The sequence below is a fragment of the Podarcis filfolensis genome (assembly GCF_964270895.1).
Source record: "Podarcis filfolensis genome assembly, chromosome: 10".
Classification (NCBI taxonomy): Eukaryota; Metazoa; Chordata; class Lepidosauria; order Squamata; family Lacertidae; genus Podarcis; species Podarcis filfolensis.
In genome coordinates this window covers 33,997,954-34,020,700 of record NC_139612.1, presented here as the reverse complement: position 1 = coordinate 34,020,700, position 22,747 = coordinate 33,997,954, and the positions used below count along the sequence as shown (strand labels likewise).

Sequence of the window (22,747 nt, the reverse complement as noted above, 5' to 3'; positions counted from 1 at the left end):
CACAGTACCAGCCTTTCATTAATAGCAGTCATTTCCACCAAGCCTGTTGGAATAAAAAGGTCTTCACCTGCTGGCAAAAGGGCAAAGAGAGAGTTCCAAAGTTTGGGTGCAACCACTGAGAAGGCCCTACATTCCTACCAAGCATTCCTGGGAGGGTGGCAGGACCAAGAGAAGGACCAATAAATCTCAGAACCCAGGCAGGTTTGTATTAGGGAATGCAGTTTTTCAGATAGCTTGTACCTAAGCCTTATAGGGTTTTATAGGTCATCAGCAGCACTTTTAATTCTGCCTGGAAACAGACTGATAGGCTGTGGAGCTATGGTAACAAGGGAGTTGCATGCTCCCTATAACTCGCCCCAGACAACAATCTGGCTGAAGCTCTTTAAGCCAGTTGAACTGCACTGAGTTATCAAAATCAGCAGCAGAATTGGGCAATTTCAGAGAGATTAAGTTTTAGCCCAGGAGCTAGCAACCTTTAGCCTGGAGGGAGAGAAGAAGTGCAAGCAGAGAAACATTGGGACAGGGGGAGGCCTATAACAGATGGAGGGGCCATTCTGTAAACAGTCAATCAGACCTCTGACAAGAGCAATCTATACCCACCCCAAAAGCCTGCTGAGTGGATGAGAGGCAAGAGAAAACGGTTGAGAGAGAGAAAAGATGGCTCTGCCCAGTTCTGGCTGCTGACTTTTGCCTTGCATCCAGCTTCTAACAGTGTTATAAGCTAATGCAGTCTTAGACTAAGGTCCTCCCCAGACAACCTGTTTATTGATCATTCATCCTGGTTTGCTTGTACAGAGCTTACACAGAGGTTAAATTATATCCAGTCTTTATTGCACATCAGTTCCAATTCATTTGTGGGGCAGTTATATGACAATGAACAGGCAGAGGGCCTTCTCAGTAGTGGCGCCCTCCCTGTGGAACTCCCCCCGCCCTTCCGATGTCAAGGAGATAAAGAATTACACAACTTTTAGAAGATATCTGAAGGCAGCCCTGTATCAGGAGGTTTTTAATAATAATATTCATTCATTCCCTGCCCATCTGGCTGGGTTTCCCCAGCCACTCTGGGCGGCTTCCAACAAAATATTAAAAATACATTAAAACACCAGTCATTAAAAACTTCCCTAAAGAGGGCTGCCTTCAGATGTCTTCTAAAAGTCAGTTGTTTATTTCCTTGACATCTGATGGTAGGGTGTTCCACAGGACAGGCGCCACTACCAAGAAGGCCCTCTGCCTGGTTCCCTGTAACTTCACTTCTCACAGTGAGGGAACTGCCAGAAGACCCTCAGCGCTGGACCTCAGTGTCCGAGCTGAATGATGGGAGTGGAGATGCTCCTTTTTAATGTTCGATGTTTTTATAATGTTTTTATATATCCTGTAAGCTGCCCAGAGTGGCTGGGGAAACCCAGCCAGATGTGCAGGGTATAAATAATAAAATTCATTCATCCCACATTTTAAAAAATGCATTTCCCCATCACTTTCAACAAAGTGGGTTTGTTGCATTAGGATGTCACAGACCTTTAATAAACGTCAACCATACTCACCTAAAGTTCCAGCATGTGCTTGAATACCTTCCACAAAACAGTCACACCCTGGAGACTCCCCCACCCAAAAGGTTATTCATCACTGTTTTAGCTAACAGAATTCTTCACAGTACAATATTACAATGATATAATAAAACAAGCTCAACTTTTTAGAGAAATACCTTGTCCTAAATTATATTCCCTACTGCGAATGATTACTGGAGATATTGAAATTCTATGGAACAGGTTCCTTCAATGGAGCTTGTGTTGGGCTAAGCTATTCAAAGCGTTCTGTCCAGGGTTCTCAGATCTTTAATTTAATAACCTCCTTATTTTGCTGTGCTTATCACATCCAGGTGCCATGATAGCATCTGTACCTGCGGTCTGCACTACACATTGTTTCTCTAATTGCATTTAGGATTACATATAAATTGCATGCTGCTCTCACCTTCTTAGATAAACCTACTAGCATCTCAAGTGGAGTTTAAACTACGGGCAAATTTTTTAAAAAAAAGAATTAAAAAAAGATATCATCTCTCTAAACATGCTTCCTAAGTTGCTGAAATATTTTTTCTTTAACTTTGTACTCAATACATTTAACAAGCAGCTCTGTTCTTCATGAGGATGTACCATATTTTTCGCTCTATAGGATGCACCGGACTACAAGACGCACCTAGTTTTTAGAGGGGGAAATCAAGAAAAAAAATATTATTTCCCCTCCCCAGCCCCAAAGAGCTGCGCGCAGCCTGTCCGCTTCTCCCAGAGCTTCTCGGGGCTGCGGGGGAAGCCTGGGTTTTCCCCCCCCCCCAGCCCCAAAGAGCAAAGAAGCCAAGACAGCGAGCGGGACAACCTCTCCAGCTGGGAGCTAAACCTCTCCAGCGCGGCTAAAGAAGTGTGGCTAAAGAAGCCAAGGCAGCGAGCATGATCCATCCCGCTCGCTGCCTTGGCTTCCTCTTTAGCCTTGCGCAACCTCCCCCGGCTGGAGAGGCTGCTATGGCAATTCCCCCACCTCCTGCAAAAGCCCACAGGAGCCGCGCACCCTTTAAGGAGCGCACGGCTCCTGCGGGCTTTTCTACGAGGAGGGAGAAGGGACTGACTGGCCGTGTCAGTCCTTTCTCCCTCCTGGGGAAAAGCCCACAAGAAGCTTGTGTGCAGCTCTTGGGGGCTTTTTCTGCCTGCCTCCCCCCTGCATTCGCGCCATAGGACGCACAGACTTCCCCCCTTAGTTTTTAAGAGGGAAAAAGTGCGTCCTATGGAGCGAAAAATACGGTAAGTTTTATTGCCGACAGAATCATTCACCTTTAAGATTGTTATTTAGCCCAGTCTACTGGCCAGTCTTCTTTTGCCACATTTAGCATTTTACTGTACTCTGTGTGATGGATGCTAGGATATAAAGAGCACCATATTAATTGAAACAAGTTTGTAAATCAACCTGGAGAACTCCAGAGCCGTTAACAGATTTGAAATCACTCCAATACATATAATTGCCTTGGTTTTAACAAGGTTGTGTCTATGCTAGAGACCTTTAGGCATTGCCTTTTCTTAGTCACCTAGATGTGGAATTAAAACAAGAGTATCTTCACAGCACTGTCCCAGAATTTAGAGGCTTTTATGATGTTTCCTTGCCATGGCCTTGGTCTTAAGCTAAGAGTAGGAGTAGGAGACCGCTGAGCCTAGAGCTGTGGTGATACCAGCTGAGGAACTTGACTTATGGCTACAGATGCACCAAACAGTGCCTGGAGCACACCAAGCTGGTGGTCACAAAAAGGCAAGTGATTGTGCTCCTCTTCCCTTTGCTAGATGGTTGGGGTAACTTTCAGTGGCTGTGTGTGCACTGTAGCTTTAAAAGCATATAAAAAACACATTACTTCCCTCAAATGATTATGTGCACTGTAGTTAAGGGTTGCTTGGAATTGTAACTCTGTGAAGGGTAAGCTACAGTGCCCAGAATTATTATTTTTTTTTGGGGGGGGGGAATGTGCTTTAAAGGTACAGTGTGTACATGGCCAGCAACTCATCATCCTACGAAAATAGGTCTATTCTGCAAAATTCTGCAATGGAAGTGGGCAGGCCAGCAACAGTTGCTCCTAGGTGGGAAACCAAAGAGGCTGCAGGTATAAATTTACCAGGGTTCTTGATATTTTCATCTTTCCACAGCAGGACAAGTGATGTGGATTTTACCCTGACTTGAGATTTATACTCAAATACTGCCATTAATTTTGTACATGTCCCATAAATGTATCACGAATAGGAAACAAAACAGCTTGTTCAGCAGCTTCCCAACTGCATAGAACACACACACACAAAAATAATTTAGAGTGAAAAGCATATTAGCGTTCATCCTTATTATCCATATGCCTTTTATACACGAATCCATTCATTGTTTATATAAATGTGATTACTTTGGTCTCTGCAGTTCAACTCCCCCCCCCCCCCAATAAATAATAATCCTTCACTTAGAGCAATTACATTTTTGTATGAAAATACTTACCTTCAATGGAAGATAATAGTTTTCTATTGTGGCATTATTCAGAAGTTATGCCTGTGTGACAAAATAAAACAAAAAGAGCTTTGTGTTTAGAAATACTCAGCTGATACAAAGACTGATCCTCAGAAGTTCTGTTGTACAGACTGAATTAGGGCTTTTTAGTATATCAAGAAGATAAGTCTAGCTGCAGGGCAGCTAGTGTTACTGTGTGTGGCACGGAAGGAGGAGCCACATTCCTGATCTAATTCTTTTTATTCAGTTAATTCTTACATTAATTTGCTGCTGTGCAAAGACCCAGCCTACATAGAAATTTCAAAAAGAAAATGTTCACAAAATGGTAGGACATTGTTCTTGGGGAATGGACAACAATATTTATCTTTATGCTTTTCAAAGGGCTGGATGAGCACTCAACTTGGATATTACAACTAGGGAAATTCAACCTCTAAACTACAGGTGGGGAACAGCCCGTGGCCCACCGGGTCTCTCCATTTAGCTTGCATGGCCATTTTGACCAAACCACACCTACCTGCCCTAAACCTGACATATGCTATCAGGTGTGGGGCAGGTAAGGGCCTGTGGTTTGGTTGAAAGGGTCTTTCCAGACCCTACTTCCTAAGTGCTGATTGTTGGGCACTTTGGAAAGCACTGTGCTTGGTGCTGCAGAGCACTCAAACATCTGACAACCAGCTGGTTGTGAGGTGCTTTGGCAGCACTGTGCTTAAAGAAGAAGATGAAGAAGAAGAGTTTGGATTTGATATCGCACTTTAACACTACCTGAAGGAGTCTCAACGCCGCTAACATTCTCCTTTCCCTTCCTCCCCCACAACAAACACTCTGTGAGGTGAGTGAGGCTGAGAGACTTCAGAGAAGTGTGACTGGCCCAAGGTCACCCAGCAGCTGCATGTGGAGGAGCGGAGACACGAACCTGGTTCACCAGATTACGAGTCCACTGCTCTTAACCACTATATCACACTGGCATTTCCCAAGCACAGGGTTTGTAAAGCCCACCACTTCTGGTTATTGGTCCAGTTATTGGTTGGTTATTTGTCCAGTTATTGGTCCACGTCCACCTTGCCCTGGAATATATACTTCAGTCAGCAGTAGCTCTCTGGGGTGTAAGGTTTTCTCTCTGTCTCCCAAATCTTGCTTTTCAGAACGGGTGCTAGACTCTAAAGAAACCTTTTCCAACCTGGTGCCATCCAGATTTTGAACTGTGGTCAAGCTGACAGGGAGTGAGGGAAGTTATAGTCCAAATTGTTTAGAGAGTACAAGCATAAAGAACACAGCTATACTGAAACAGGGACATAACAATCTGCCATCTCAGACCAAAGGCAAAGGCTGCGGCTCAGTAGAGAATCCACTTTGCCTGCAGAAGATCTCAGGTTCAATCCCAAGCATCTTCACAGGACTACGAGAGAAGTCGGAGAGCTGCTGCCAGTCAGTGTAGGCGAAGCTGGCCCAATGGGACAATGGTCTGTCTTGGCATAAGCCATAAGGCATCTTCCTAGGTCTCATGTAGTTACATTTGTTTTGCAATTCAACTGTTACACAAGTCACTCAGAGAGCGTTATGTTTTAAGGCAGCGTACAAATGTTGTAAATATACGATAATAAGAACAATAGTCCAGCACAGTGCTTGCCACAATGGCCAACCAGGTCCCTTCAGGAAGGCCACAAGCAGGGCTCAGAAGGCAATATCTTTCTCCAAAGAAAAAAGACATTCCAAGCTGATTTTACTTTTTAAGCTGTAAGCCGTACCAAAGAAAAAAGACATTCCAAGCTGAGCCACAAATTTGAATCTTTATTTCCAGCGGGCAGTCAACACTCAAATGGAGAAGAGAGCTTTATTTTCCTTGTCCAGCAGGAAAAACAACCCCCACCACAAATTCCGACTACTAGACACAATACATTTTTTTTTAATTTCATGGGGACCTTTATAATATAGAGAAGTCTGGATCTTCAGGAAAGGCTCTGCTTTGGAAAGCAATGCATGTCGAGCTTCCTCAGCCCTCCCCCTCAAGTCTGTACTGTAAAAGGGGAAAACATCAAAGGCCTATTTCTAATGGGCGGCGCCGCTGGAACGTGTGAACAGTTGCGGGCCGTCAGAACGCTCGCGGGCGGGGGAAAGCGAAACGGGAGCGAGCGAGGGAAGGCAGCCCTTTTGGGCGAGGGCGCGCCGAGCTCCTTGGCGTCGGCCGCTGGAGCGCGCAGGGCGGGGCCTCGCGAGCCGCGGAAAGAGAAAGGGCGGCCCAGAGGGAAGGGGCTTGCTCGGCTACGCTCCGTCGCAGCACCGCCCCCTTGTGGGACGCTATAAACAGCTGCAAGGGAAACCCGGCGGGCTTCTGCGGGGCGCGCGCTTGTCGCACTTGTGGCGGAGTTGGTGGGGAGCCCTGGGAGAAAGAGCTTCCGAAGCAGCTGGTGGCCGCGCGCCCAGGTAAGACGCGGCGGCGGCGCTTCGTCAGCGGCTGGCTTGATTTTGTTCCCCTTCTGTGTTCGTCCTCCACAGTCTCGCCTTTCTGCACAGGCTGGGCGCTTCGCTTTCCTAGGTTTTTAACGGGGGCGCGGGCCACGCTGGGCTGGCGCCTCTGAGATACCTTGTGCCATCTCTTTCGTAAGCGGGCGTCCAAAGCGGCTGGAAATCTCCTGGCGGTGGGCATATCCACGACCCCTGGGACGCCCGGCTCTGTTGCTCCGCGCGTGTGGATGCTCCTGCTGCTCTTCTGCGAGGAAGAAGAGGAGTATAAATCTCTGCACATGCTCGGAGAAGCGAGTTGGGTTCAGTGTATTCCCGTGTTTTCGTGGGCTCTCTTGGTCCTAACCCTAGTCAGAGGCAATTTTATCTTCTCCCTTCTCCTGCCACTTCTCCCCCCACTTTGCGCAGCCATCGCAGTTCATGGAAGCCGGGTGTGAACCCAGCTGTAAGCTGTGCTTCTCTCAAAGCTTTGCATATAGCGCCCAGCAGGGCCCAGTGTTTCTGGAAAGGTGAACGTTTCAGAATTGAACCCATTTTATGGCAGCCTTTTCTTCTGCTCCTGAGCACCTTTTGGAAAAGTTTCACTGGGAACTTCGGGTGGGGTGAGATAATGAGGTTAAAGGAATTTGTTTAACTCTTGCCTGGAAGCTGCTCTGTTTCCCAGCTCCCTGTGCTCATTTGTAAAGTTTGGCTTATTGGTGAGAAAGCAGAAAAGCTACTCGGCGCACTTCTTGTTTCTAAATGATGCTACGTCTAGTGATGTGAGCGAGCAGTGTGTCTGGAAACGGGTTCCCTTTAACGAGCATTGGGTAGAGTCTCTTGGGGACATACAGCTACCTATGGATAGTTGACTGCTATCCTGTTAATAAACCAATTCTTAAAAGCTTATTCAGGTTGGCCCTGCATACTAATCTATAATGGAAGAAACTACTGCTTGGTAAATATCCATGTTACGCTGTAGGTATTTTGCTTCATTTATAGATCCTGTTGAACAATCTTTGGGCAGTTTGTTTTTCCAAGTTTGTGAAATGGCTCTTTTAATAGGCATGGATTAATTAGGAAAAGACCAGCTACGTGTCATAAACCCCTTAGTGGAAAGCTAAATGCTGTAGGTAATGGGATTTAGTTGCAAGTCACATGCCCTGACAGCAAGTTCAAGTCACCTGCTTGTTAATTGTCTTGACCCCAAAATTAGCTACTGCCAGGTTGAAGATAGGCTAGTGGCAGGTTTTTAGTCTTCTAAAAATGAGTGTGCAGCTGTTGACATAAGAAGTAGAACAGAATTGCTGCAAAATCCATTTAAAGTAGGTGACTCTGGAGACTTTTTATTCCAGTGTCTGGATATATAGAATTTAGAATGTATAAATATTTATTGGCTATATGCCATTGTAGTAGTAATCTTGGCCAGTATACGGTATTCTGCTTTTCAAGAAGCCCTTTTATGAGAGACAAAATGCATAACTGTCTCCCTCACTGCAAGGATTTGGTAAACTTCATGCAATACCCCTTCTTCCACACTTTTAAACCATTTTCTTTGGGTTTTGTTTGAAATTGTTGTAAGCAGCGCCAAATTGCTTTTTGACTGAAGAGCGGTGGTACAAAATATTGTAACAGATAATAGTAGATGCAAGAGTTATGGCTTTTGGGTTTATAACCCCATAATTGCTTACGGGGGGGGGACTCCCCATTTTTTTGCAACAGATTTTTATTTCTTCAACACCTAAAACAGGTTCTGTCATGAACTGCAAGAGTCAGGAGGATGGAAATGGAAAACTGAATCCCATTGGCCCTTGAAGGTAGTTGCATAATTCCTTGGCTCTGTCATGCCTGATTCTTCAGACTTGTTTAACAGCCTGGATACTATCCTGTAGAACAGTGTAGATTATTTTCTAGCCTAGAATGCCTTCTCTGTGGTTGCTGTTGGATCAGCACTCTTAAAGTTACTCTAACACTTTTAAAGTTTAACAATTAATATATTTACATATTTTGTTGTTGTTTTTTAAAGCATTTTTACCTTGCCTTCTGTCACACTCAAGGCAGTTTACAATGCAAAATTAGATGCCACAAATTAAAATAACAAAAACAGACATAGTAGCACCACAATATTGTATGGACAAACAGAATCAAATGTGTGGGGACTACTAGAATTACTGAGATCTAGAATCTGTAAGGAGTTAGACAGGGTATTTCTTTTCTAGCACAGCAAATAGTATATTCCTCCAAGCTGGGAGAACTGGCATTGGAATGGTAAATACATAAGACAAATTCATTGAGACTAAAGCTCTCAAATACCACTAGCTATGCTGGTTCCCCCTTCTGAAATTACGGTAGCAATGAAAGCTTCCTTCTTGGTGGAAAAAACAGTAGCTTCGTGAGGACAGGGAGGTATTCCTCAGAATGACAGCATAAAGCGATGTTTGTTTTTTTAAAAAAATGCATCCTGTAATCTTGGTCCTGATCTTGCAGCTGCTACTTATCTTTCTGTTAAATATGCGTGTTAATTGCAGTTGTTCAAGTAAGGTTGCATCTAGTTTAGCCCTGAGAAATGCCAACTTGCTGAAGATCTCCTACTAAACTCTTTGCCAAAGCTGACTTCTTATTCCCAAATCATATGTACTGCTGAATCCAACTGCACTAGCAGGCACTTTCTGCTTACTAGGAATTTCAGAATAGTTCTAGAGTTGTAATCCACAGTAGATCTCTTCTGTAGAGAGAGATTTTTCAAATGGAGCAAGTTGTGTTCCAAGATGGACCGCTTGGTGGTTTCCGAAGTCTCTCCTGCAAGTGGTTCGTGAGTGCCGCCTTCTTGTAGACTTGTATTATTATTTATTATTTAGTTAATTTTCTGTACCAACCCTCATCCGAGAATCATAAGGTGGTTTACAATACAAAAACACAAAAATATAAAACATTCTGACAAACAGAAATAATACCCGCCCAGTTTAAAAAGCCATAGGTTGCCTAATTAGCCAAAGACAGGAGAGAAGAAGAATGCTTTTGCCTGGCACCTAAAAATATGTAACTAAGGTACCAGGCAAGCCTCTCTGGAGAGAGCATTCCACAAATGGGAAACCGCTGCAAGAAGGGGAGATTGGCAATTGGCTAGTAATTAGATTTTCCAAACTGAGGGAGGGTTTTTTGAGGACTGCTTTTACCACTGCCTCCTTCAAGCAGGCAAGGGCCCCCTGTCTCACCAGGAAGCATTAATAATCTCCTTGGCCTAGTCAGCTGTCTCCTCCCTACTAGTTTTTATCAGCCAAGAGGCTGACTGATCCCAAGCACCTTATCCACCCTTACTGAAACTCATCCAACATAACCAAACTAGACAGTGCTCTGGACACCTTTTGAGATTCACCTGTTGTAACATTGGAGTCAAGGTCCAGGCGGATGCAAGTGATTTTATCCTTAAAATGCTTTGCAAACAAGTGACAGCGAACTACCATCTGTTCTACCACCTCCACACCAGTGTTAGATTGCATTCGACTGGAGTTTTCCTCCATCTGTGTTCAAGCTATCTTCTAGCTTGCCTCATTGCCTGAAGCTGTGGAGTATACTAAGGAGCCAAAAGGGCTCTATGAAGCAGGAGAGGTTGCTCAGGAGTGATCATGTCAACAGCCCAAGCCATTTGAATGTACCAGAGATCAGCCAGCACTTTGACAGGAGTGCAAATCATAGCAGCCAGAAAATTCCCCAGAGCTGTCTGGAAACCCATTGGATCCATCAGCCTCTGAAGGGTGGACCATCACATTAGGCCTATGAAGAAGGGAAAAGGTGCCGGAAGCCTAAATCTCAACAGGAAGTGATGTGACCATGACAAGGGATTGTGATATCAATAGCACCCTCTTTCTGCCCAGCCGAGAAAACAAGGTCCAGAGTGTTGCCTGCTACATGCAGTGGCCAATGGCATGTTGGGACAGCCCCATGGTCATGGCAGCCACCCCAGAGTCAGTCACCTTGGCATGGATGTTGAAGTCCTCCAAAACTAGCAGTCTGGGAGTCCTCAACATCGCCTCTGAGACCAGTTCTGTCAGTTCAGGCAGGGAGACTGCTAGGCAGCGAGGTAGGTGGCGTTAATTGAATACTGCTTGACAGGTGTATCAAAGCACTGTATTGTTAGGGAAAGGATTTGAAGAATGGTAGCTTAGAACTCTATGCTGCAGAGCACAATTGGCTCCACATCATGCAAAGGTTTACTGCAGTGTTCTTAAATATGTTATGGGCATGCCATTACTAGCTGAGGGCACATCAGAAATGGAAACAATTACTATAGTAAACCAAATCTGGATGTATATTAAGCACATTCATCTTGAATATAAAGCCCAAGTACAGATATTGGTGTTAATAATGAATGTTGACCAAGTGCCCTCAGCTGCTTATTAGAAGTCAACTCTCCTGACATCTGTTGATAAAATTGGTTCAACGCCATTATTTCCTCTTCTGTACCAAAATGAGTATTTACATTAGCGCAGACATATCGTATGGCAGTTGTGCAGTTCTGAGAGGCTGCGTCCGTGCATCAAATGATGCTACACTTGCCACATGTGCTTATATGCATGCAAATATAAATGCAAAAGTTTCCCAGTGCAATCTTGTTCTGATGACTTGTTTGTGGAATGAGTACCAAAGGCAGGGCCAGCCTACTCATGGAGAATTGTTTTTATGGGAAAGAGAAATAGCCAGACCAGGCAGTTGCCATTTCTTTGTCCATTACTGTTACTATTATTGTACACATTTGTACACCACTTTATGGCATAAAACCATTGAAGCAACATATAGGGTAAAATACAGAATAAAATACAGAAGCACAATAAAACGAATTCAACAAACTCTTAAATTTTTTTTTCATGAAAATGGAGAATTGATCTTTCCTAAATAACTGGGTGACACCTCAAGGAAAGCTTTTCTAAACAAAAAATGTATTCAGTAGGTGCCTAAATATCATGATGCTACATGCCTATCTGATTGTGGCTGAAAAATGAATCCGGAGAGTTGGGGCTAAAAGCCCAGTGCAGACTAATTGAACCTCTGTGTCAGACATATGGTATTCTCAGCAGTATCCTATCTGAGGAGCACAGTCGCTGTACGGGAGTGTCTTGGGCAAGACGATGCCTTAGATATTCTCGTCTCAAGTTTAGGGCACTAAATAGTAAAAACAAGACCTTGAATTGTGCCTGGTAGCATTTTGGCAGCTAGTGCAGCTCCTTCAGCAGAGGATCTGTGATGTTGATGGGGTACCCCAGTCTAGCTGCTGCATTCTGCACCAGCTGCAGCTTCCAGATTTAGACCAAGTGAAGCCCCACGTAGAACACATAGCAATAATCCAGTCTTGAGGTTACCAGTGCCAAGGTGAATTCTTTAGAGTATGTGGTCTTCAAAGTGGAAGGAAATGAACTTATACATACACATTAAAGTTGGTTGCCAACAAAGGAACAACAGAACCCCAGTTAAAATTAAGTTCCTAGTGGGTTTACTCTTTAGGAGATGCTATAAAGTGGGAAGGAATCTTATACTGCAAAGTTCTGGAGAAAGGAATGCAGCTTATATCCGTCTTAGGGTCCTGTTTGCTATGATTGATATCAGCTGCTACATAGTAGTGCAGCCAAACCCTTGGATAAATGTAATGGAATCCCGACATTTTAGATTCCAGTGGTGCCAAGAATGACAAAATAATAGTATATGTCGTAAGTAACCGTTTCAACCTCATCTTGACCATTATATAATGCCAAATCCTGGAAAAGCAGTATTAAACTCTTGAGGACTCTTAAAGGGATGTGCTAAGTAGTTAAAATTAATGTTGCTACCTAAAATGGAGCTACTAGGGTCATGCAGAAGAAGACTTGTAATTGCTGGGTAGGGAATGCACTAAAATGTCCTGATCTGGATTAATCATTAATCTTCTTTTCCTACATTCCAAGAATGGTTTACTCTATACAATGGTCACTTAGCTGTGCAGCTCTGCTTCGTAAGATTTTCTGGGTCACTCTCTCCATAACGACTAAGCTGAACTTGGGTTCAAGCTATCTGAAAAAGCTAATAGAACAGCAATGATTTATAGAAAGATTCTTTTATTTGTACACTTAAAGGAGTTGGCTGCTGTTGTTTTTCGCTGTTTATCCAAAATCATTAGGAGTTGGGCCAGGTTCACAATGTGACCCGACCCAACACACACACACGGAACTGTGTATCAGAGCGACCTTGTCTGCAAGGCAGCAGCTCCAGTATTTCAGCTACACAATATGTGTTCTTGAAGCATCAGCGTCAACGGAAGTGGTTGCAGTTACTATTTCATCTGTGAACTTCTGTCTTACATTGTCTGGTTTGTCCAAAGGGCTATTTGTCAGCAAAAAGAGCTGTTAGATAAGGATGTATGGATAGGTATCATTATTTTCTGGTGACTGGAATGCTGTGCCCCTTGAAACTTTACTAACTGAGAGGTTAATTTGAGAAAAGGTGATTTAAACCAGTTAGTTGTTAAATAAAAGATTAAATAAAATAAGATTCCTAATAGAGGAATCTTCACAATCAGCTTCAAAATCTAGCACAGTCGTACCTTGGATCCCAAATGCCTTGCAACTCGAACATTTTGGCTCCCGAATGCCGCAAACCCGGAAGTGAGTGCTCTGGTTTGAGAACGTTCTTTGGAACCCGAATGTCTTACATGGCTTCCGCAGATTCTGATTGAGTGCAGGAAACTCCTGCAGCCAATCAGAAGCCGCGCCTTGGTTGTTCGAACATTTTCAGAAGTTGAATGGACTTCTGGAATGGATTCTGTTTGACAACCAAGGTACGACTGTAGTTGAATGAAATTGAAAAACTTCCCATTCAAAAATTAATGGCCCATGGAAGACGGGCAAACAAGATTGCCTTATCAGCAGCTCAGAGGGAGTTTAGCTTCATTGAGTATCAATAGTTTGAGGCCTGAATATCTTGGGGGCAATTGCTGCTTCCAATGTGGACTTCACTTGACTTAGACTCTTCTAGTTGTCTCTCACCCACTAAACAAATGTTTAGTGGGACAGATGTTCTCTCTGCCCCACATCGCCCCCGCTAAGCAAGCAGAAACTGTGTTTCAACAGGCATACTAAAAGATTTTTAAAAGCACCTTTTATTAGTTTTTCCTTGTTTGTTCTTGGGCTGCATGTTAAAATGGAAAACAAAGGTCACCTTTTCGCCACATAGAGATGTTCCATTTACCAATTTTAAAAATTTGGATACACCTTTCTAAGCAAATACCCACTCCAGGCAATATTTTAAAATATTTGTTTTCCTTTTTACACTTTCTAGTTGTGTGCTAACCCCCACTGGAGGATAGAAACTGGCTTTGTGTTTTTGAGGCATTTCTCTCAAAACTAATCTGTGTCCTTGGTCAGTAGAGTTTAATAATGTTCCTTGCTCCTTTCCACCCCAAAATATATTTTCTTTTGCGCCTTCAGGATCTGCTCATGGTTCCAGCTTGCATCCTTCTCTCTTCTATGGAAGAGGGAGCTGTGAAGAGTTTACTGATGTTGGATTAGGGAGACTGCACCAGAGACATTTAGGAGAATGAGCCATTTGCTATTGTCCCTTGCACCCCTCCAGTGGGGTATGGTGCTGCACATGTTCACTTCCTCTGCTGATTGGAAAATAGGTGTGTGTGAGAGACAACATGCACTGGGGCATGCTGTTTCTGGTTCCAGTTGTGTGAATGAGGGTGAGGTTACTCCCCTGCTTTCTGAGCATGATGGAGTTGTCTTGAACAATTGCTGCACTCCAGTGGATACTCCCAACTCTGCTTTCATCACATTGCTATAATCATTCTCTTACACGGAATATCTATGGAATGCTCTTACGATGTTGTAAGAAATCTATGCATGACAAATGATTTGTTCCCTTAAACCTAGTATGAAGGCTTTACTGTTTGAGAAATGTATGAAAACTTACCTCAGCCTGCAGTTACTCCGGGCTGTAACTCCCAACTCTCTCCCCCGCCTTCCCCCCAGCAGCAAGATATCTATGACAAAAGTGTGTCTCTCTCTAAATGTAAACGAATTGTGAAAAAGACTCTTAGGAATTGAAAATGGAGACGATAGACGTACCCTTCCCTGTTCATTTGTTTTGTAACACACACAAAAATCCTTAATAAAACTTAAAACAAAAACTGGTGGAGTGGGAGTTGGAGGGAAAAATTAAGATTGTTCTAGAAAAGTTATTGTTATTTTCTACAAATGTTAGCAAAGCTCCTGCTATGGAAACACAACCTTTACCTTGTTGCTAATTGCTAGCATCTCTTTTGCAGACTCAAAATGCCAAACTGGGGAGGTGGCAACAAGTGTGGGGCCTGTGGCAGAACAGTGTACCATGCAGAAGAAGTTCAGTGTGATGGGAGAAGCTTCCACAGATGCTGCTTTCTTTGTAGTAAGTACTTTTTTCAGCTGAAACAGTGAATGGGCAGTGCAAGTCGTGAGCAGCAGGACCATAATTTTTGCTATTCAGCTCCAAAGACAATCTTATGGCCTCGAGGAACAAACAGTGTAAAATACCAAGCACTATCTATGCTGCCTTGAGCAATCTTGAGTTCCTTTCTTCTCAGGATGACTCGAGAGGACTGTATCTTCAGCAGAGGAATGCAGTAGTCTTTGTCAGGAGAGCATTTTCAGACACTGCATTACCACCACAGGAAGTGGACCTACTTGAATGTCTCATATAACTGAGCACATAAACAATAAGAAGCTGCTCTAGCTGTTCTTTGGAAGAGAAGTGGACCAGCTCTGTCCAGTACTGAGAGTATTAAAAGGACTAGAATTAGCGGGATTCAAGACTGAGCTATATCACCATCTTTGCAAATGAAAGGCTTAGGTCAGTGGTTGGCCGGTTATGGTCCTCCAGTTGTGTGGGGGCTGCAACTTCTATTGGCCTCAGCAAGCATGGTCAATGGAGTTGTAGTCTCAGAACATCTGGAGGGCCACAGGTCCCCCATGCCTGGTTTAGGTTTTCACTTTGCTACATGTTGGTCACTTCAAATCAAAGCCACCATTTCAGTTGGCTCTGAGCTGAATTTATATTCTAAGATTAAGCATGTTAACAAAATACCAAGTTTAATCCATAAAAATGCCTGTTTCACACTGTAAGTTGTTCCAGCAGTTTACATTTTAAAGATCATTTTGTGAGAATTCATTAGTTGGCTCTCTTCCTCATCCATACCAAATAAGTTAATTGAATGATCTGGTTGATTTTCTATTTCAGCACAGTGGAGCCAAAATTCTGTTGGGCTTTGGCACAGGAGGCTGTTGATTGTCTTAAATGAGCAGAGTCTATGCGATTATGTTTCAGGCCAACAGCTTATTGAAGAATTGCATTTTTGTACTAAAAAGCATGTTCATTAGATACTAAGCAAAGGATTGCATCAAATAACTGCCTTGTGATGCAGCTGCCACAAAGAAGAGCAATATTGTTGTGACATTAAATGTGGATTGTAGTTTACCCAAGCTCATGTCATGAAATTAGTAAGAGCAACAAGCAATTTGGGTGGGGGAGGCAGGGCCTGGAATTTTCAGTAGCTGCACTTCAGGAAAAGCAGGGCAGTTGATAACAGCTGTCAAACCTCATGGTAGCAAGAAAGTCAGTGAGCTAAGCAGCAAGGCTGGGAAGGTAACAGAATAAGCTCAAACTATTTGCAGTTTAGGTTCAGGATTGCTTCTTCCTGTTTAGGCTTAGACATGGAAAATATGAAGGGATAAGTTTCTGAGGATGCATAAAGAATTCAGCTGTGAAGGAATTGGTTATCTCATTTGGCCTCTACAAATCTAGGATTAAAGGCGAGAGCCCTCCTAGTCAGAAGGTATGACTTTTCCGGACAACTTTTTTCATGAAACTAAACAGTGTCTTGTGAGATAATAATGGAACACATTGTACACTATACAATTCGACTACAGGAGTCAAAACCCAAAGTGTGGCACTGCTCTGCTTCAAAAGGAAGCAAAAACGCACACAATAGAATCTAGTTCTGCAATGCATCTTGACTCACATTTGATGTGGAATAGTGATGGGCAGGCGAGACATGAGCAGAAATGCATTTGTATCTTCGTAACCTTTGCAATGCCAGTTAAAAGGTGGGTACTGTATTTTCATTGGGCGTGAGAAATGGCTAGTGCTGGTGTCAATCCTCTGTGCTGTGATCTTGACTGCCACTCCCCTGTGGCTGCAGTGTGCAAAAAATTATAAGAGTGGAGATACATTTGTGCACCTATTGTTATGTCACATTTTGTCCTGATACAGACCATTAAATGCAAAAGCTCTTGCAGTCTTGTGGATCAATATATATATTTTTCTTACTAGGTGAGTTCTGAACTGCCTGTTTCTGGTGATATGCAAAATACTGAATTTTGAAGTGGTAGTGGTGTTAACTAAAGCATGTTGCCCTGAAGTAAACTTCTTGAATGTGAATGGTGGAGAGCACATGGACTCTGTTGTGCTGAGTGCTCATATAGAACTGCCCATATTTTCTCATTAACAGAGAAATTCTGGCCTCATTCCCAGGAAACAGAACAAGCAACTTAAAATTGTAAAAGCAGAAATAGGTTACTAATGGTATTTCAGGACATGGATTTAAGTTGGGTCAGTATTCCCAGTAAGTTTCTCAAATGGAGTACCCATAGAAGGTGCACTAATTATTTTTTTTTAGTGTCTCTAGTTATGGATACTTTGTAAAGTAAAAGTGGGAACTGTTGCATAATTAAACATGTTGTGTGGTTTTAAAAAAAGCAGGAGGGAAAATTGCTGACCTCAGTTCCTGGCTTCTTTTGTAGCCTTGTTAATTAAACTGCATCAAGCTTCCATTCTGTAAATGTCACAATTAAGAATGGGAAGTAGGGACAAGTCCCTCAGCAGAGCAAAATATAATCCAGCAATTCAAAAACATTCCCCTCTTTTCATTTTCCAGTAGTCCGCTAAGGTTTAAGAACTACCAGAAGCACTTCCCCCCCCGGCACTTAATGTTCCTTTCTGTTAATAAATAGGCATCCGTTTTTTGAAGAAGTAAATTATTTATTTCTTTCTTTTCCAGTGGTCTGCCGGAAAAACTTAGACAGCACAACAGTAGCCATCCATGACGAAGAGGTCTACTGCAAATCATGCTATGGAAAGAAGTATGGTCCAAAAGGCTATGGCTATGGCCAAGGAGCAGGCACTCTTAATATGGACAGAGGGGAGAGGCTGGGCATCAAGCATGACAAGTAAGTGTAACTTGCATTCTACTTGAGCTACTTGTAACTGCAGCTGGCTGTGTGACCCTACATGAAACAGCCTGCAGCCATGCTTTTGTCATGTCTGTATTGTGTATTGTCCCTAAGCAATGGTGGAATGGTAAAGTTCACTCTGATTATATAACTAAGCCTTCATTATTAGCAGCTGTCCAGGGAACAAACATCTCTGGAAATGAGTCAACCCTGGTTTGCTCTCTGTGTGTAATAGTGATTCAGTTTTCTCAGAAAGCTGTTTATTATGGAAGTGACGCAGCTAGGCTCTGCTGGCAAGTGTTTTATAATTAAGGGTCCACCTCTTAAATCATGTTATGTTACTTTAGAATCTCATGAATATCCAGCCTAGTATATATAATGGGGTAAACCAATGCCTAATTCACATGTGACACCAAGCCATGGTTTGGGCACAATGAGAATTGTGCTTGCTTGCACTTCCTCCTCTCTTTATGCACTCGGCTTCAGTTGCTTCCTCTTGAATCAAAACCAGTGCACATTGGCTTGTGCAGCAGCAGCAGCAGCAGCAGTTGTGGCTTCAGTAAGCCAGGAGCATTGGGGGCGGGTAGTAATTGCGAGCAAGGCTTGGTATTTCATTTGAACAGTCTCAACATGTTGGATGCTGAGCAGTTCCTTCTGTTCAGGTGAAGGCTTCAAAGCCTTGATATTATGCCTCAGATGAATTTATAATTCTCAAGGCTATAGAGCACCTTCACTGTAAAATGAAAAGCCATGATGTAGTCCACCATAACCTCATTGATTGTAGTAGGATTTTCAGGGCCCTCTAAATGGATAAGAATACTTGGCTGGTGAGGGCACCTCCCAAATGACAGGGGATTTGTTTTAAAGACAAACAAGCCACAAGGCAAAAAGAAACTCAGATCTGTAGAACGGCTGCATTTTAAAGAATACAGGGAATACTGTGGCAGTCTTTATCATAGCCAGAACTTCAGGCACAAATGAGGCTGTATTGATGTGGGCTTTTGATAAAAGTTGTTTTTATAAATTCCAGTAAACTTTAGAGCAAAAATCCTGATGTGAGGCAGTCTTAAATAAGTACATTTTTAGCAGTGCATATTTGTAAACCTAGCCATTGTTCAAACTAAGGGATAATTTGCGAACATGGCTGTCTTTAAAAACCTTTCATATTACAGGTGCGAATTGAGGGGAAATCGTTACAACAGCATTGTGAGAGTTCAGTGAATCAGCATAGAGAAGTATAACTATGGGCTAGTATGCATCTAAACCAGGTTATTGGTTTGTGGTGTTTCCCCCTGTTGTTTTTATTATGTATTTTGTGTTTTTATTTTGTATTTTTATGTTGTGAACCGTCCTTTGATCTATGGATGAAGGGCAGGACACAAATTTAATAATAATAATTAATGGATTCCACTGAAATTGGATATTCACGCGAGGGCAACTTTACTTTATTTTAGCGCACCTTCTCACCGACCTACAACAAGTCCAAATACTTCAAAGTTTGCCCAAAAATTTGGAGGAGCAGAGAAATGTTCCAGGTGTGGTGATTCTGTGTATGCAGCCGAGAAAGTAATAGGAGCTGGAAAGGTAAGGTGGCATAATGTTGCAGATACCTTGCCAAGCAACACTGACATTTTTCAGATTCATTAATTGTAGATAAAATCTTGGCTTGTTAAGAGTGGGGTAGCTTGCTCTCTTACAAGAGGTGAGCAAGTCGATCTCTTTGAGGAGGAAGAGATTTGCAGTCTTGAGACAGTGGCCAGCTGAATCCAGTTTCTCAAACATTTGTACTTAAGTGCTTTTTACTAATAGATCAAGCTCATATGAATAGCAAGATAACTCTAAGAAGACAACTTTTTTTTGAAAATAAAGATTTGGAATTTTTTTAATGGTGCAATACAGAAGCCTAAAATAAATGTGCTCTCTTTCTATCTAGCCTTGGCACAAAAACTGCTTTCGCTGTGCCAAGTGTGGGAAAAGTCTTGAATCAACAACTCTGACAGAGAAGGATGGTGAAATCTATTGCAAAGGTAAGAGGCTAAGGCAAATGGCATAAAAATTGCTTGTTCCGGTGAAGAGTTGTATGGTTTGATTCCAGGAAGGTGTGGCCAATAGGTCAAAGGAATCTATTCTGCAACTGTTCTTTAAGTGGATAAATAGTTTCTCAATTTAAGTGATAGTTGGAGAATAATGAAGGTATCAGGTTTTCAGCAAAGGAAGTAAATCTTAAATCATTGCTGTGGATGGTGTAGGGACAACTATTTTACACCAGCCAAAAGGATTTGTATAGCAGTTTCCTTCTTTTAGAAGTGACAGCTCTATAGGTATAAGGAATAGTTTTGCCCTGGAAAACAATAGAAACTCATTTTAAAAAATGTTCTGTAAATCTGCTCGAGTACCTGATTTTATTATTTCACCAAAACAACTGCTAGAATTGAACTGATAGTCTACTATTTATCCTTGCAGGTTGTTATGCGAAGAACTTTGGCCCCAAAGGATTTGGCTATGGGCAGGGAGCTGGTGCTCTGGTTCACGCTCAATGATTCGTTAGTGCCATTGCACTGAAATGGTTCTATAGTTACAACTTAAATGCCACTAATTACTGTGAAACTGATAACTAGTGTCCTATGCCGTTGCTTGTCTTAAAGTATTGCATTTTCTCAAGCCTTAAAAGCACACTTTTTACATGCACTGTCAATTGGGTTCAGTAAATCTTTTTTGCTTAGAAGATTAGTGTGTTGAAAGGCCCCCTGGAGAAAATTGTTCTGTTTCTACTGCCTACAGATCTGCATCTATATATTGCTTTGCCTGCAACATTTAAAGCATGGTATGAGTTGCTTGCTGCCTAAACAAGCACTTCATCAGGCAATAGGAAGACTGGGAGTAAAAAGCATGTTAATCCATTATAGCCAAGTCTGTCATTGTAGATTTGCAGTAGCCCTGCTCAGGCATTAACCTTCCCAATTATGCTCACTGGTCTTGCCTACTCCACTCTGGAGAAGTAACTTCTAAAACAGGAACCTGCTCTACTCATGGAGTCCATAATTTAGAATCCTGGTGTTACTCCACTAAGTATAGCAGGCTCCCTTCTAGGGAATGATGGGATAATGGCAGAGTTAAGGCCAATAAGCTGACAACCACCCATCCCTTGCTCTGCCCCTTTTATAGGGGATGAACACCTGAACAGGGCTAGTGCAAAATGGCCATCATAGCACTATGTTAACTGTCCATCTCAGTAGTTTCACAGACAACATATGTGAGGTTACCTTGATGTCAGAAAGGCAGCAACTTCTAAAAATGCAACTGAGGTATCTTCTGCAGTAGATCTCTGCTCTGGCTATTCTAATTCATGGTATCCTAAAGAGAGACTGGGGGGGACAGGACCATAGCTTGACTCACAAGGAAGTTCCCTCCTCTCTCCTTCCCTACTCCCATTTCAGCTGCACATGCTGTTTGGGAAGAGGTTGGATGGAGCACAGGGGGAACTCTATGAACTCAAGTTTACTATAAGATCCAAGTCTATGATATATACTGCAGTTATGAGAACATTAAGAGTCTGGAGTAACTTCTAGAAAGCCTCAAATCTTGTTATTACTCTTTGAATACTGATGTTCTGAATTGCTTGTAGAGTTAGCCCTACAACTATTGCTACTCTATCCATAATTGGCCAGGGTTATAACATTTTGGAATATACACAGTAACAAAAATGTCATTTGTGATTCAGACTTCTGCAAAGGGACCAGTACTTCTAACCACTTACTAGGGTATCTTCAACATTGTGGATGAGGCAAGTTCACCAAGGCACTAATTTCTGGGGACAGGGGAAGAAGCAGACAGGACAGTAACTAGAAAGCGTAGGGAAACTAAGGTTTCACTTGTTAAACAGTTTCTTGTGTTATAGACAAAAACAATTTTTGTCAGATTTTATTCATTTGGTAACTTGTTCCCATATCCCTACTCCATAGTAGACTTCACTACAGAGATTTTAGACATCTAAGTATATATGAACTATGGGCTTTGCTATTTTTGCAGTATGAACTGGGATAATGGACATCTTATTTCAAGCCAAGATGCTATTTTGCTTTTGTTAATCATGCAAGTTTGCTTGGTATGCTTATGTACATGTGGGTCATTTTGAAATTTTTGAAGCAAGGACAAAGTATGCATGTCTCAACAATAAATGGTTAGGCTGCCAAAGAAATGACTTCATATCTCCTTTCAACGTCATCTGTGTGCACAGCACAATTCTGAACAAGGATCCCCAAATCAGAGTACTAATTATTCTTTAACTCTGTGTTCTTACAACCATATAATTAACAAATCGAGGCCAAGGGCATATACAATAAGAGCAAGAAATGCTTATGCAATAACAACAGTTAAAGCTATTTTCACTACTTAACCAGTCATTTTGGCCAAACTGCAGCTACCTGACAAACTAGAGATCTGCTGTTCCCAATCTAAGCACCACAGTAAGTGTTACTATTCTTTCATAGCAAAAAGCAGCTCTGTCACCCACCTCAGAAATTATTCTTTTGCCTCCCCAGCTTTCAGTTCAGGCTGGGGGTGCAAAAGGAGAGACATGGCTTTAACTTTGCATCACCTCTTCTCCCCGTGATATCAGGTGGGTGCAGTGCAGGGCCGGGCCTGGACCAGTTCTTGATTCAACTAGCCCACCCCCGCTATAGAGCATAATTGCTATTAAAGCCTTCCTGCATGATCTTGGCTCTCAAAGGCTGGAGGGCAGGTGGGAGAGGGAAAGTACAAAGTTGGTTTAAGAATAACCTGTGGATCAGAGCTCCCCAAACTGTTTCTCGCAACATGTTAAGTGTGTCGCATGAACGCTCCCCGCACTTCTCCAGAGGCTGGAAAACCGAAGAACTGTGTGGTGAAATGATGCATGTCTACAAAGTGTCACCAACATGCAAAGTTTAACTCCAATACTGAAAAAAAATGCTCTGCCAGTCTACTTACTGAGGTAGCAATGGGCTCTTTGGCTCCTTTTCTGCTAATTAGAAGGTTACTCCAATCTCCTAAGAATAAATTCCTGAGTGTTCTGA

General features: G+C 42.6%; 1 protein-coding gene across 2 annotated transcripts; it reads left to right on the top strand.

The window, feature by feature from the left end:
* Nucleotides 1-5,955: 5,955 nt before the first annotated feature.
* CSRP2 (cysteine and glycine rich protein 2) lies at nt 5,956-21,891 on the top strand. Of its 2 annotated transcripts, none has more exons than XM_083573378.1 (6): nt 5,956-6,441; nt 14,756-14,874; nt 17,522-17,690; nt 19,148-19,277; nt 19,627-19,720; nt 20,157-21,891. In XM_083573378.1, exons 2-6 carry the CDS (start codon nt 14,763-14,765, stop codon nt 20,231-20,233), a joined length of 582 nt encoding a protein of 193 aa, XP_083429504.1. In that variant the 5' UTR covers nt 5,956-6,441; nt 14,756-14,762; the 3' UTR covers nt 20,234-21,891. The 2 variants fall into 2 exon arrangements, with proteins under 2 accessions (XP_083429504.1, XP_083429505.1); XM_083573379.1 differs by having other exon boundaries at nt 6,293-6,425; nt 14,742-14,874.
* The last annotated feature ends 856 nt before the right edge of the window (nt 21,892-22,747 follow it).